Below are 15,401 nucleotides of genomic sequence, written 5' to 3'. Positions count from 1 at the left end.
GCAGTAACAGGGATGGGACTATCAAGTATGCTGTGACAAAATGTGGAGGCACGTGTGTTAGGCCCAGCAGCCGTGTGACTGAGCTGATCCAAGTCATCTCTGCACGGTAAGGCCCTAGAGGAAGGTCAGAAGGGTCCCACTCAGCCAGCAGACAGGCTGCCTCCAAGGGCCGTAGCTGGAACTGAGAGCAAGTTCCCATTAGTGAGCCCAGGCGTAGCCCCGGGCACAGGGGGACCCTGCCACCCATTTATGCTGGATAGAATGGTCTCCTCTGGACACCCCAACTTCTGCCCTGGCTTGTGGAGGCCTGGCCCAGCTGTGCCCGGCTGAGCCTCCAGGGTGCTCCACCTCTCCCTCCCTTGACTTTGTGGGCAGCACTGTCACAGAGCGACTCTCTGGCCCCATTCAAAAGGCCAGGTGTTTTCATCTCTGAACTTGACTTTTTCATGTTGTCCCAGTTTCAGGAGTGAAGGACAGAGAGATGTGACCCCTTTCCGTGGGAATAAAGGAAAAGGCAGTATGCTCTGGTGTCCGTGATCACAGGCTTTGGAGCCGGCAGATCTGCATTCAAACCCCAGCTCTGCTGCTTCGAAGTTTGGACAAGTCCCTTCATTTCTCAGAGCATCTGTTTCCTCTTCTTAAAAATGGAGTAACAACAGTACCTCCTAGGGGGTGTGAACGTGAGGATTAAATGCGACAGTGAGGTAAACGCCGCCAGGCACCACGCCTGACACATAGTAAGAGCTCACTGTGCAGGTGGGCGTGCAGGTGGGGTGCTGGTGATGGCGGCAGCACCAGGGTATCCGATGAGCGCTCAGGCCCACAAAGAGGGGCTCACACAGAGGTGCACCAGTCAGGGGCCTGGTAGGAAAAAGAAGGCATTCAAATTTGGTCATTTGAGGAGAGTTTAATAGAAGGACTATATGCGAAGTTGAAGGTGATGTTTAGAAAACACAAGAGAGACAGTATAGTCCCCGGGGGGCTAGTGAGAGGAGCCTTCTGCCCCTTAGGCCTGAACAGGCAAGAGGAGGGATGATGACCAGCCGTGTGGAGAGTGCTGCCCGCCGCACAGGATGGCCCTGGGGAGAGGGACCAGCCAACCCAGAGAACCAGCCAGGAGGGAGCTTCCTAGCTCCCTGATGGCCCTCCCATAAACCCAAGACAACCAGATCCATCGATGTGGCCACATGGGTCAGCCCCTGGGGGCACAGCACAGGGTGGAGAAGAGGGAGTATGGATCTGCGGTGCAAATGGGATACACCCCGCCCCGTGCGTGACAGGAGACTTAGCTGTACCTCCAGCCATGCTCACCTGCTCTTCCAATTTTAACTCTCAGAGGAAGCAGGTGGCCCTGTCCTTGGGCTGCTTCTTTGCTGTGGGAGGGACTGAGGACAGGAAGGAGGACAGCTGGAGGGGCAAAACCGCAGAGAGAGGGGCTTCTGGGTTCCCCCAGCAGAGCTCTGGCTGCAGTGACTTAAGCTCAAACTGAGCCCAGCGTCTTAAGGGGTGGGGTGTGAACTGGCCCCCAGGGGCCTCAGTGGGTGCTGTAGATGAGGCACGAGGCAGAGCTAGTCCCCCCTGCCACACTGGCCCCCAGGGCTCTCTGCAGAAACTTCCAGGTTGAGCCTCAGCTAATGTGAGGTCAGAGCAGTCCCCGAAGGTCCTGACCTACGGACTGTGGATTCACCACTGGAATCAGAGGAGGGGTCCTTAGTGGACTCTGTCATCCTTTGGCCAACAAGTGAGCACCCGCTGTATACACTGCTGGGGCTGAGGAAAAGTGGCATTCGGAGCATAGAGACCCTCTAAGGGAACTGGCTCGGTTGACAACTGTCAACAACTCAGGGAGGGGCAGGAGCTTGACCTTAAGCGTATTTCCTGCGGGGAAGGAACTCAGCAGCACAGACACAGGCAGGTGGTACCATGGACAGATGACCGTTGAGAGCAGGAGGTGAAGGGGGTTGGGAAGGTTTCCTGGATGAATTGTCTGGGGCTGGACCCTGAGGAATCAATTGGATTTAGGTAGGAGGGGAGGCTAGATTTCTGGTGTGGGGGCTGCCTGGGGAGAGGTGGCTGTGGACGTAGGCCTGGAAGCCAGGAACAGAGTGGGTCTGGGGAAGAAGAGAGAGGGGCTGGAATATGTGGGGTGGGGGTGAAGGCTCAAGCGCTGGGGAGGAACATGCAGCCTGCACCCTGAAGATATTTTTCACTTCTCTGGCCCAGTTCTTCCTGCCAAGTGCAAGGTTGTTTCGTAGAGAAGAGAACAAGCATTTTTGGAACACTTAACTGAATGTCGGCGCTAAGTGCTTTACCTGCACTGTCTCAGTCAGTCCTCATAGCTGTCTAGATTTCCCCACTGCCTAAGGAGAGAAACCAAAAGCTCAGAGAGGGTTAGTATTTGAACCAAGATCACACAGCTATCAGCTGCCATTTGCTACAAAAACCACACTAAGTTTCTCACCTCATCCATTGCTTCCCTTTCCCAAAAGCCCAACTCAGCTGCCCAAAGGAAATGGAGAAAAAGTGATGGGGTGGTGGATAGTGGTGATGGGAGAGTGAGGGAGACGGTGGGGGCAGGTATTGGGGGCTAAGAGGTGTGAGACAGGGCTAGGGAGGAAGGAAGGCCAAGTCTGAGGGCTCTGGGAGACTCACTTCTCTGAGACTTGCTGCGGGGATAGTTGAGCCTAAAGGGCCGCCTAGGGCACTGCGTGAAGTATGGCCGGCAGGAACCACATGTCTGTCCAGACTCTTCCTGCTGCCCAGCAAGCCCAGCGCAAAGCCAGGGGAGGAAACAGAGCCCTCCTTCCCCAAGAGCCAGCCTCAGATGCAGCTCAGCGGTTGTGGGCTCCCTTAATGGCTGTGTTTAACCCCTGGACCCACCAAATGATGCAGCTCTAAGTGTTCTCTCCTGGGGGGAGCGGGCGGGGTAAGGTTACCTATTAGCTGTGAGATCAGTCATTACCTGCTTCCCCTCACAGTGGAATCTCCCTGAGTCATTAAAGCTTGGGGCTGGCCCCTGGGCAGGGGGGCAGAAGGCCCTCTGGACAGTCGGGGAGTAGGCTCATTTCCCTTGGCTGGGGGCTTGGAGCTCCCCTTGCTGGGAAAGGAGAATGAGGCAGGTAGAGCAGCTGGGAGGCAGGGAGAGTAGCTGGGTTGGGGACTTGGGGGCGGCTCTTGGTGCTGTTAAATCAGAAGGCCACACCCATTCCCAGGCTGCTGAGGAGTAAGCTGTTGGGGCGGGGGTTAGTGTAGCCCAGGAGTGCGTGTCCCAGGGGCCCTCGGTCCAGGGGGCTGGGCAGCCAGCTAGTGAGGCGGTGGGAAGGCCCTCCTTCTGGGGGCTGCTGAGCATGCAGGGCTCAGGGTTCACTAGCGCTCTGGAGCCAGACGGCCTGGAACCAGCGTCCAATTGCATTATCTTCTTCCCAGGCCGGAAGGCCAACGGGCTGGGGGCTGCAGCAGCAGCAAGCTCAGCTGCTAGTAGGGCAGCTAGGTGAGAGCCCAGAGACCAGGGGCAGCCCTAGGGAGGCTGCGTGGGCACTGGGAGTGGCTGCAGGGAAGGGTAGGGGCCAGAGTGAGGCAGGAAAAGTGGCTTGAGTGCAGAATTTTAGAAGGTGTTGTGGCAAGAGCATAGCCATGAGAGCCAGTGCCTCCCAAATGTTTGCTCTCTAAGAGCCCTTCTGTCCTCTCCCAGCCCTGCTGCAGGTCCCTGACCTGAGCCACAAATGGCCCCTGTGGGCACTGGAGTAGTGCTGGTCCCCTCCCCCCATCACAACTTGCCTTGAAGCCTTTGGGACTGAGTGGAAGGAGTGGTGCCCGAGGGAGACTGGGAGCCATCCACTGAGACCTCCTCCACGTGTGCTGGATTGTGACAGTGCTAGCCCAGGCCGGGGAGGGGAGAAAACTGACATTGAGACTCACGGCTTCCACCTCCAACCATCTGGGTGACCTTGGCTGGTCCTTTCAGTTCTAATCACAAGTGAGTCCTCACTTTTTCTGTCTTGAAACTGGGGAGAAGCACGTCGTCCCTGCCCCTCTGTCTCTGGACTCAGGGGTCACGGGACGAGGAGGCCTCGGCAGAGCAATAGACTCCTGTCCCCTGTTGCTAGGATGGCTCTCCTCTTGGTCCCCGAACCAAGGAAATTGGGGAGAACCCTCAGAATGGGGTCTAAAACAGCTGGGAGAGGAATGAGGCAGACTGCAAGGGTCTTCCAGACACCTCTCAGCTCCACCCAGTACCCCACATCTCACCTTTGCTAGCTCAGGATTCCTATCCAACCTTTGAGGCCAGTTTAGACCTCAGCTCCCCATGAAGCAGACCACACCCCAGGTCAGGGGCCAGTCGCTCCTCATTCTGCCACCTCACCACACATAAAAGCACTTAGAACCATGCCTGGCATGTAATAGGTGCTCAGTAAAAAGAATTGCTATCTCTATAATAATTGCTTATGGAGCTCAGAATTGGATTAGTCATAATCTTTGGTCCATACCCTAGGACCATTGTTGACCCATACATTGTTGCCCTCTTTAGTTATTTATCAATATTATTTTTAATAATATAATGAACAGCCGTTAACTGACCACCCAGTCTAAGACACAACATTACAATAACACACCTACCTACTCCCCATTCTCTTCCATCTTCCCACCCACCCTCAAAGAGGAAACCATTCTCCTGAACTTTGTGTTTATTATTATTAAGCGAACAAAAGACTGCCGACATCCAGGGCAGGATGCTTGCAGAGTCATTAATAGAAATTGCTGTTTTACCAACCAAGTTGCAACTTCCTTGCAGGCAGCCTCTGGGGCTCCTCCTTTCCTGCAGTGGTCAGCATGTGGCTGAACGCAGAGGGCAGCTGGTGAATCTTTTCACCAGTTTGGGGTACCAAGAGCAGGAAGGATGAGGACTGAATGCTGGAGAACTCCAGGAATGGGGGAAGGGCTTCTGACCCCCCATGCTGCACCTGACACTGTATCTGTGTGGCTTCTGTCCTGCCCTGTGATGTCACACAGTGTTTCCCAGGTGACCCAACTGGGTGGAAAAGCTCACTGCTTTTCCAGGTCTGGGCAGAGAGAGGGCTACCCCATCTTTACCTTCCAGGGGTGCCAAGAGCCAATTGCCCAGCTGCTGACTCCTGCCCAGCTGGCCATGGCCCAGAGCCCCCAAGGCACCTCCTCTCACAGAATGTCTCCCTGCTGAGAAAGCTCCAGACCCCTGCACATCCCCCGCCCCTCCAGTTTCCCCTGTCCAGGTCCCAGAGCCAGTGTCTGGCACCTCTGAGACCACATTGACACTCCATACTGCCAGTCACCCTCAAAGACTCCAAGGCACCCAGGCCAGCTGTTTGGGCAGGACTGATCATCCATCAATACCAGGTACTGGCCCCCAGGATTGTTTAACAAGGCCAAACATTCCTGCCTCCAAGAGGATGGGACGGAAAAAGAAAAAGGTGAGGCCTGGGGGCATATGCCATGCACTTGCGTGAGCTCATCTCTCCTTCGAAGTCCCTTGTTTTGTTTGCTCCTGAATCATGACAGAAGCTTCCTTTCTCTGGGCCTCAGTTTTCACAGCTGTGAAATGGGGAAGAAGGTGGTCTCTGTAGCTCTTCCTAGTGAGGTGTCCTACACTCCTGGGCCACGTAGGGTCTGAGATGCAGCATGCTCGCAGGTGTGATCAGCTCAACCTGGTGATTTCTGCCCATATCCCTGTGACCCAGAGAGAAATGAAGCTTGATCTGGGGATAGCACCGCCACCCAGCCTGGAAAGGAGTTTTTGCCTTCTTGTTGCTGGGGGTCACGAGGCTCAGAGAGCCCACCACGATGGCCTACCATCCTCCTCCAAGATCTGCCAGGAGATTCCCAGGCTGCCGCCCTGGCAGTGCCCACGCCCCGCTGTTCCACCCTCTCCCAGCCCTGGCCCAGCCCTCTGCCTCAGGCCACAGATGCTCCAATGCCCAGAGAGAAGGGGGTTTTGTCTGCTTCGATCACTGCTGTATCCCCAGCTGCCTAGCACTGTTCTGTAGCATGTACCTAATACATAGCTGTGACAGAGCAGCACGACCCCCGCTTCCGCCGACTGACAAGGCTGAGCTCACGCCCTCCTGTGGTACTTGCTGCCTTGGGAACACCCTCTTTGTGGTTACATTCTTAGGTCAAACAAACCCAACAGCTAAGGGTACCCGGGCCCCAGTGTGGTTTCTACCTGATTACCTTTGACTTTGGTGTGTCTACCCACATCTGGCTCCTCCTCCTGACTCCACCTTCCCCCTTTAAGCCTCCTGGAATGCCAGACACTCTGTCACACACAGGGTGAGCAGGGACCAGACTTGGGGGCCTTAAGCTGTCAACTGATCCCCAAAGCTCCTTCCCACATGCCCACCCTAGCTGGATTTGGGGATCCAAGGAGTGTGCATGGACTCCCTGAGGAGCTAGATTTGTTTTATTTGATTCATAGCTTTGGGAAACATTTTTGGTAGCTGGGTAGAATCTTCTATAAGGATGCTCATAATGTACTTAATTACGTATTACATATTAATATTACATAGTATTTTTTCATTTGTGAATCCTCCAATCACATCTTTTTGTGTTATGGTAATGTTCATCGGCTTCAGTGCTCTTTGTGTATTAGGGATATCTGTCCTTTTCTATATACTGCAAACATTTCCTCCCGTTTGTCTTTTCTGTGTGTTGTGGTGAATTTTGGACCATTATGGAAGTTGGTATGGATTTTGATGTAATCAAATCTATCAGTCCTTTTCTTCATGATTTTTGATTTCTATGTCCTTCTGAGAAACCTCTTCTGCTCCAAACACCACAATTCCTGTTACTGGTACCATCTGCTGGTCCCGGCCCCTTGGGTTATGAGCCCAGGAGTGTATACGTTGTGACCTAGAGAAAGCATGTCACACCCAGAGAACGGCTGGTGAGAACAGAGCAGACTCAGCAGGAAGTGGAGGCGGGTGGCCCTGGTTCCATTTCGGGCCCAGGCCCCGCCAGCTCAGCTGTGTGCTTTGGTGTGAGGGCTATGTGTCCCTGAGCCTGCTTCCTCGCCTAGAAAAGGGCCTCGCCATGGCTGTCGTAGCTCCCAGGTAAGTTTAGATGCTGAAACAAGAAGGAACATGAGGGACTAGTTAAAACTCAGTGATACAGCGGGAAACAGAGGCCCCTGGAGTGAATCAGCCCAAATGACTGATGAGGGGCAGCCAGACCCCATTCCTCCCAGCCCAGTGCCCCCTCCTCTGGCCCCAGCAGAGCCTCTCTGGCTGGCATCACTTGCAGATCCAGGGACATTCTGGAGGGTGGAACTGGGCTTCCTTGCTTCCCATGGCCTCCCAGATTGCTGGGGCAGAGTGGCCAGGGCACGCGGAGCAGTCGTCTCCTTCCGTCTCTCTCTCCACGGGAACCAAGTTAAGCCCCTGCCCTGGGAGCTGAATGGAACAGGCCATTAACTCCTTCACTGCGGTGCAATCTTCCTACCCCTGCCCTGTCCCCTCCCCCCACCAAACACATCCCCAAATGCCCTAAGTGATGGGCAGTCACAGGTCCCTCGGGACATCTGCCAACTAATCCTGGCTTACTGAGGGGAGGCAGACTGTCTGGACGGTAAGACATTGGAATTAGCCACTTCTGAGCCTGCCCACATGCCAGGCCCCAGTGGAGCAGCTGAGAGCTGTGCTGTGGAATCAGGCAAGCTTGGGTTCTCACAACCCGGCCCCCAGCACCGGCAGCGTGGTCTTTGGCAGTAGTCAACCAGCCAGACCCCTGCCTGGAAATGCTGCCCTCTGGTTTCTGCACCCTGGCAGCATTGGGCAAGTTAACAGGGAGCAAGCCCATGGTGAGTAAGAATCCAGCTCTGCTCCTGGCCTACAGGCAGTGTACTGAGGGGAAGTGAATTCCCTCCCTAGGACTCATCTCATCCCCACAGATAGGTTTGCAGGACCTGAGACTTAGTTTCGTCATCACTCACAGTTCGCTTCCCCACACGGAACCCAGCATGTGCATTTTCTATTCCCTGACAGAGTCTCCAGTGTAGGCCCAGGAAGGGCTGGCAGTTGGGAGGACATTGGTCCTGATGCAGGCACATGTCTGAGAAAAGCCTGCAGATTCCCTTCAAGACATAGACAGAAAAGAGGGAAAGGCAGAAAGGTTGGCCCGCTGTCCCCTCTCCAGGCCTCCTACTTGGCCTCAGGCCTCCCTGGCCCTGGGCCCAGCCTGCCCAGCAGGCACATGCCTGCAGGCCTCGCCAGGAGGCACCAGCCTGGCAGCTGGCCTCACGCCCAAAAGTGAAGCACGAGCAGTTCCTGCCAACCCCTCTGCAAGCCTTGTTTCCAGGAAGGCTGTCCCGGAGGGGAGGCCCAGAGGACAGGGAGGATACAGAGGATGTCGAGGACCTAGAGGAGGCACACTCATGGCCTGGCCTGAGAGGTGCCTGGTTAGACTCTGGGGCTGCCAGGGAGTCAGTGGGAGTCTTTGGGCAACTGCCATGCTGCTGGCTCCTCACTCCTGGGGCTCTAGGGAGTTCGTGACAGCAGCCAGGGGGTTGGGGCTACCATCTTAGGTGGCTTTTGGGAATCTGGGAGTGGGAGGAACATTAGTCACCTCTCCTGACCTCACTGCAGGAAACTCAGGCCAATTATTGGGAAGATTGAATTACAATCTGTTCCAAATATCCTCATTGACCAGGTGGGAAAATTAAGGCTCAGAGGGTTGGGGGGCAGAGCTGGGCCGAAACCTAGATCTCTCGACCCCTAGTCTGTTGGTCTTGCTCCTGTATCACCAAACCAGGAGATCAGACCTGCTGGGGAATGAGTGGGTTATGGGGTGTACAGTGAGGGTGGAACACTGGGAAGGCAGCATCTCTGATCTGTGAGGGTAGGGGTGGCTCTGCGGCTATTTTTCTTCCTTCCCTCCTCTACTTGACAGGGCTTCCTTCTGAGTACTGACCTCCCCCCGCCTCCTCCCACCCTGCCTGGGCTGGCAGAGGAATAGGGGAGGGGGGAGGGGTAACTCTCAACACCACTGCAGATGGTGGCAGCTCCTGCTGGGTCCTGCAGGAAGGGGCTCTTCATTCAGAGGAAGGGAAGGAGTGTCTCTGTAGGGCTGGCACTTCTGGGGCTGGGGAAGGGGGTGATGTTCTCTCTCACCCCCTAGGTAGTCATCTTGTTAGGCAAAGACCACAACCCGTACCAGGAGGGCCTTTCTGATAGAGCGGATGTGCAGGAAGTGAGGGAGCCCCAGCGGTGGGTGTGGAGGGAAGAGCAGTCCAGGCAGAAGGGACGCCAGGGCAGAGAGCCAGGGCAGAGCCCGGGGGCAAGAGCCAGCCTGGTGGGCGCGAGAAACCACGAGAAGGCCCGCTAGTGGACCAGGGGCCCAGGGATGGAACGAGGTCGGTTTGCTGGGTCAGAGCGTGTCGTCCTTATAGGCCACGGTGACGCTCTGAGCGAGACGGGGAGCGACTGCAGGAAGGGATCTGGTCTGACTGAAGTCTGTAGAGGATCACGCTGGCTGTTCTGTGAGATGGGGCGGGGCGGGGGGAGGGCCAGGGTGGAAACAAGAAAGCGATGAGGAGCAAGTCCAGAAATCTCGTGTCTTGGACCCGAGTGGAGATGGTGTAAGGCGTCTAGATGTGGTCTGAAGGTAAAGCTGACAGGTTGGAGTAGCATGGGGCTCATACTCATGGTCACCCCACACTTCTGTCATGAGAGCTAAATAAAGTGATAGCCAGAAAAAGCCTTTCCCTTTCCCCCTGCTCAGAGGCTTCTAGGAGCCAGGACCCCCCAGACTTACAGGGCGAGCAATGTACTGGGAATCTGGGCCCTCACACAGGAAGCAGGGCAAGTTCCAGACAGGCTGGCCCAAGTACCCACTGTCCCACTGGGGACACTGACTCTCAGAACACAGCTGGCTTTGGGTCCTGTGTGGTGAAAGGCAGAGCTGGTTTAAACCCAGCCCTCCTGACACTCAGTGCTCATCAGGACAGAGCTAGGGGACCCAACCCGCTTGGGCTGCCACCAGCACAAAGCCTGCCGAGGACCAGGCCCTCACTCTTCTCTGGGCCTCTGAGGACTGTCTCACCTCTTCCGGGGCCTGCCCTGGAATGCAGGATCTGACAGGCCAAGCTTCCGGATAAGAGGGTGAGCCCCCAGTGGCCCCCTCAGGGAGGAGGCCCACTGCTCCTCTCTCAGGGCCAGGAGAGCCCCTCTGTGGCCTCTCACGTAGTCCTGATTAATCAGCAGGAGGAACAAAAGGTGGGGGTGGCCTTCTGCCAGCTGAGGCTTAAACTGGGTCAACTGTGTCAATTCCAGGCTCTGAGAGTGAGTGAGAGCCAGCCAGCCAGTGCAGGAGGAAGACAGAACGCCCTAACCACAGCAAACCCCTGTCCACACCCCTCCCTGCCTTACCACCAAAGGCCGGATTCTGCCACCCCCCCGACTCTCCACTGCCTCCGGAGTCAGCCTGACCCGGGCCTCGGGGAGCTCGCTCCGTCCCCTTCCACTTTGCTGCGTGGGCTCAGGCTTCTGCTTGCCGTCTTGGCTTGTGAATCCAGGAGCTGCTGAGCTGTTGAGCCCCTGCACGTGTCTGCTTGGGGCAACCAGTGTGGGAGGCCGGTGCGCAGGCAGGCACCTCTCCTCCTCCTCCCTGGTCCGCAGGGTTCTCTGGGTTGAAGATGGATGAAGCATTTGGGACAGAGACATTCATTCATCTCAATTAATGCTTTGGGTGACTCCATGGATGTGGATATAAGCTTTGTAAACTATAAAGTGCTGTGCACAGGAGGAACCTGATGTGACAGATAGACTGGGCTACGGTTACAGGAGAGAGCAAAGAGGGCCGATTGCTAGAACCTCAGAAGCAGGCATTACAGAAATTACAGGCAAGGCTACCCAGCAAAGGCAAGGCTTAGAGGCGGGACAGGACTTGAAAGGTGAGATGGCCTGTCTTGTTCCGCAGGAAGTGATGACCCAGGGCTAGGGGAGGCAAGAGGGAGATGGTGAGATGTGGAGTATGGGGCCCAGGTGGGGAGAAAATGGGGTCAAAGGCGACTGCCCCTGTAGTTCCAGACTAGGTATGGGATGACAGGGGGAGACAGCCACTTGGAGGGGAGCTGTGATGGGGCTAGAGTTACAGGAAGGCTGTAAAGAGAGGTGACCACACTGTAAGAGGCCACTCAGCCCTGATTTTCTCCACAGGTGACCGAGGGCCCAGAGGAAGCCCAGAATACCTCCCAGAATGTGGACTCTGTTGTCAGCCACCTGGCTCCCTCTAATAAGGAGGTCATCACGGTTACTCTCCATGGAGCCACCAATCTGCCTGCCTGCAAGGATGGCTCTGAGCCGTGGCCCTATGTGATAGTGTAAGTAGCTGGCTGGGAATGGAGGCAGGGTTGGTGTCCAGGATGGAGCAGAAACCAGAGTATGGACATTTGGAATATGAGTAGCCAGAGGTTCGGGGCTGGGACTGTGATACGCAGAGGGGAAAGCCAAATGTGAACCACACGGGAGCTGTGGGCCCTGCGGATGTGAGGCCTCCCTGCTGCAAGGGCTGGGGAAGGAGAGAAGAGCCACTCTATCCCACAGCTAGCTGACCGGGCTTGGCCATGAACGGACCTCAGAGGGGCAGAGCCCCCGGATGCAGAGGCCTGGGCTGGGCTCAGTGCGGGGTGATGGTCAAAGGAAGGAGAAGGCCTCTGCTAGCCTCTGGGTGCCCCATCTTATCATGCCCAATCCTGGGGCAGGATCCTCACAACCATCCTCCTCCTTGGCCCCCACCACTTCTCCAGTCACTTCCACCATGGGGGCTTCCCTAGTTCTGATCCTCTGAGCCCTCCAGCCAGCTGTAGTCAGTGTATACACTTCTCACAGCCGAGTGTCCAAGCCAGGCCTGCCAAGCCGTGTCCTCTGCCCACTTCTTCTGGAAGAGCATCAAGGGGTGACAGAGTCTCCATCCAGCCAACCTTCTGTATGGATGTTGGACATCTGCTCAGTCTTGATTATAAAGCACTGTGCACAAGCTTGCCATCCCTCAGCCCCTCCTGTAGGCATCGGGAGCCATTAGGGCCTCACCCCAAGCTACCTGCACCTCCCTTTCTTCACCAATACCAGCAACATTCAGTGCCTCCCTGCAGGCTTTGCCCGCATTTCCTTTTGGGGAGTGCCTGCGCCAATATCTACTGAAATCCCACCTTTAAGGCCTCGCTCATGAGCCTCCTCCTCCAGGCAGCCACCCGAGTTGAGCCTCACAGCAGTGGCAACACTGGTCTGACATACTTAATATAAATAAAGTATGTGCTGCTCCTGTGCCCCCCAGACTGGGGCTCCTGAGGACAGATCCCATGTCTCCTCCATTTCCTCAGCAATGTGCCCAATATAGGCCTGAGTACAGGCTTAGGGGTCAAGGAGCACTGAGGCAAACACCCTGGGTTACCATGATAACACTCTCCCCCAAACGCATACCCACACAGTGAAAGGGGGATAGATGGTGTGCTGGAGCCCAACAGGTGAAACACTTGCCCCATTTCCAGTGCCCAGCTTCCCGGCCCTCCCCTCCCCCAGCTCCATTTCCTTGGTGAGGAAGGACAGGTGGCAGAGAGCAGGCTTGGTAGGGAGCTCGCCTTCTCCCCTCACTTATTTCCATAAACCAATTATCGCCGATCATCTCGGGAGATTGAGGCCCTGCCTATCACCAATCCAGCCTGGGCCGTGGGGCGGGGAGTTGGGCGGCTGTGGCTCCTCAACAGGCACCGCGACCTGCGCCATCACCCGGTTGCCATGGAAACGCGCAGCAGGAGCCAAGCTGCTGAGCCAGGGTGAGGGGTGTGGGAGGTGCAGGGTTGGGGTGGGGAGCACATCACTGCACCCATCTCCACCCAGGGAGGGGGCAGGGAGCAGGGCCTGGGCGAGCCTGCAGCCTGCGTTCTGGGGCTCCAGGCGGCTGAATGCCACCAGCTCTTGGAGGTGCTAATGAGATGCAAATGAAAGCAGAAGGGAGGCTTCTGAGAAAGACGACCCAGCTGTCGGGACCTGAAAGGGGCTTTCAGTGCGAGCCCCCAGCCCCAGGCAGGAACCCCAGAGGGAGGACCGAGACCCTCAGAAGCCCTAAACCCTGGAAAGAATATGACATGATACCCACCCCCATGTCTGATTCCAAATACAGGGCAGCAAAGCACACAGCAGGCGTCAGCAAGCCTGCCCCCGTCCTCGCTTTTCTCACCGCGGCTACTTCAATGCTTAAAAAGTATATTATATATTTAATATATATTAAATAATATTAACTCTTATATTAAAGAACATATATATAGATAATTTCATATTCTTTCAAAACATGTCTTCTCATCTTTCTGTTGCCTCTGTTTTCTGGTGCCCTCAGCTCGGTCCCCTGGCGCGGTGGCCGACTCTCTGCCATCCGCATTGTTTCACCTAGGATTGGGGTGGGATCCCGGAGATTCCAGTCTCTGCCTAGCTCCACCCTCCTCTCTGGGTTGTTTCACCCCCAGAAGACAGGCCCATGGGGAGGGGCAGCCTGAGAGTGCCCCAAAGCCATTCACTCACTCAACCCATTAGGGAAAAGCAGAAGATGGTCAGGTCCAAAGACGGGGCCTCCCTAGTTTGGGGCGTATCCACTTCCCTCCACCATTAGCCTTGAGCCAGTCTAGCTGCAGAGTGTGTCCTTCAGTGGCTACTGTGCCAGACCAGCAGGTCTGCTTGGCTCATCTTGTGGTTGGTTCTGCCTCTTTCCATCTGAGGCATTGACTTGCTTCCAATCTGACCCCACTTCTCCACTGAAATAGCTTTCTTTAAAGTCACCAGTGATCACCATGGCTAGCTCTCTGTCCGATGCATATCTCATCTTTTGTGATCCCTCAGTGGCATCAGCCCCTCATGACCACTTGTTCTGTTGGAAACCTTTTCGTTTCTTGGCTTCCAGGATGCCCTACTCTTACTTTCTTTCATCTTTATCTCCTCTTTATCTCCTCTACCCGGCATTACATGTTGGCCAGTCCCAGGTGTCAACCCTAGGTCCCTCTTGTTTCTCTGCAGTCTCTCTTCATGTGATCTCATTACCATCCTGACGTCAGTAATCACACTCTTTCGCCCCAGTCCAGTCCATTGCCAAGTTGTACCAATTCCTCTGTCTTGAGTTTGGCTGCTTCTGTCTGCCAGCTCTGCTGCCTTAAGTTCCTGCGCTATTCTGCTCTTGGTGCATCTAATATTGCCCCCCTTCAAGCCCCCTTCAAAGGCAGATTACCATTCGATACCTTGGTGCCATAGTACTAAAGGAGCACGTTCTTTGAACCCTCCAATGGCTTCTAATTGCTCCCAGAGTAGAGGATTCTAGGCCCAACATGGTTGGGTCTTTGTCGCCCCCTCCCACTCCCCAGCAGCATGACCCCCCACCTCCCTCTCTGTTCCAGCCACACCAGATGGACAAACATTTCTCAATTCTCTGAGCAGACCCTCTTCCCTCCCACTTTGGATCTCAGCTCAGCCATCACCTCCTCAAGGAAGCCCTCCCTGACCTCCCAGACCAGACCAAATCTTCCCCCATTCTATGCCCCCACGGGATTGTGTCCTTCTCCAGTGTTGCAGCTGCAGTTTTTTGTGTTTTATGGGCTTTTATGTGACTCTTGGCTTATTCCTCATCAGTGCCTCTCCCCATCGTGCCCCACTAGTTGTGCAAGCAATCACTGGGTCCAGTTCCCTCAGCATTCTCTCCCTACTTCCAGCGCAGTCTCTGAAACATACGAAGCTCTCCATAAATAATAGTTGAATGAATGAATCTGGTCCTGTTTTGAGTGTGCTCTGACTTTAGGAAAGTTACTTTGCCTCTCAATGCCTGAATACCTCACCTGGGAACCTGCCCCACAAGGCTGAAGACATGGTGGCGCCAAGGCAGTGGGAGGTGCTGGCAGGCCTCAGGCATGACACGAGGAGAGGGGGGATCCTGAGAAGCGGTCACAGTGGGCACGTGAGTCCATCTAGCAGAAGAAAGCCGCGGGGCAGTGGAGAGCAGCCAATATGGGATCAGGAAAAGACCCAGAGCTAGCCCGTGGTCCCTGATTCCCTGTGTGACCTCAGGCCAGTCTCTGCCCCCTTTCTGAGTCCTGGCTTTCCCATGGCCAGGATGTAAGGCTTGGCCTCCATGCTGTTTCAGGCTTGCTGGGCTGGTTTGTGCTCTGGCCTGGGAAAGTCTTAGTCTTTAGAGGCATTGAGAACCCCAGTTGTACTGCCTAACAGATCCCACACCGAGGTCTGCTGGGCCAGTGGCCAAGCGTAAGGTCTTTCCTGCCAGTCTGGGCCTGGCTCAAGGCTCTGGGGCCTGAGCAGTGCCCAGCACCTGCCTCCCAGCTTGGCACAGAGAGACCTGCCAGTCAGAGCACAGCGGGGACCAGGAAGGCAGTGGCCCTG

At 55.6% G+C, this 15,401-nt stretch overlaps 1 protein-coding gene across 12 annotated transcripts in view; it reads left to right on the top strand.

Moving 5' to 3' along the window:
* Positions 1–5,047: 5,047 nt before the first annotated feature.
* Positions 5,048–15,401, top strand: part of CCDC33 (coiled-coil domain containing 33) — a 91,924-nt gene continuing 81,570 nt past the window's right edge. For all 12 annotated transcript variants that reach the window (XM_072951018.1, XM_072951017.1, XM_072951014.1 and 9 more), the window contains exons 1-2: positions 5,048–5,447; positions 11,187–11,350. In XM_072951018.1, coding sequence (XP_072807119.1) covers positions 5,427–5,447; positions 11,187–11,350 — 185 coding nt within the window. In that variant the 5' untranslated portion in view covers positions 5,048–5,426. The remainder of the gene's footprint in view (positions 5,448–11,186; positions 11,351–15,401) is intronic.

The sequence above is a fragment of the Vicugna pacos genome, chromosome 27, assembly GCF_048564905.1.
Source record: "Vicugna pacos chromosome 27, VicPac4, whole genome shotgun sequence".
Classification (NCBI taxonomy): Eukaryota; Metazoa; Chordata; class Mammalia; order Artiodactyla; family Camelidae; genus Vicugna; species Vicugna pacos.
The sequence above is the reverse complement of the archived record's forward strand: the minus strand, read 5'-3'. Positions and strand labels throughout refer to the sequence as shown.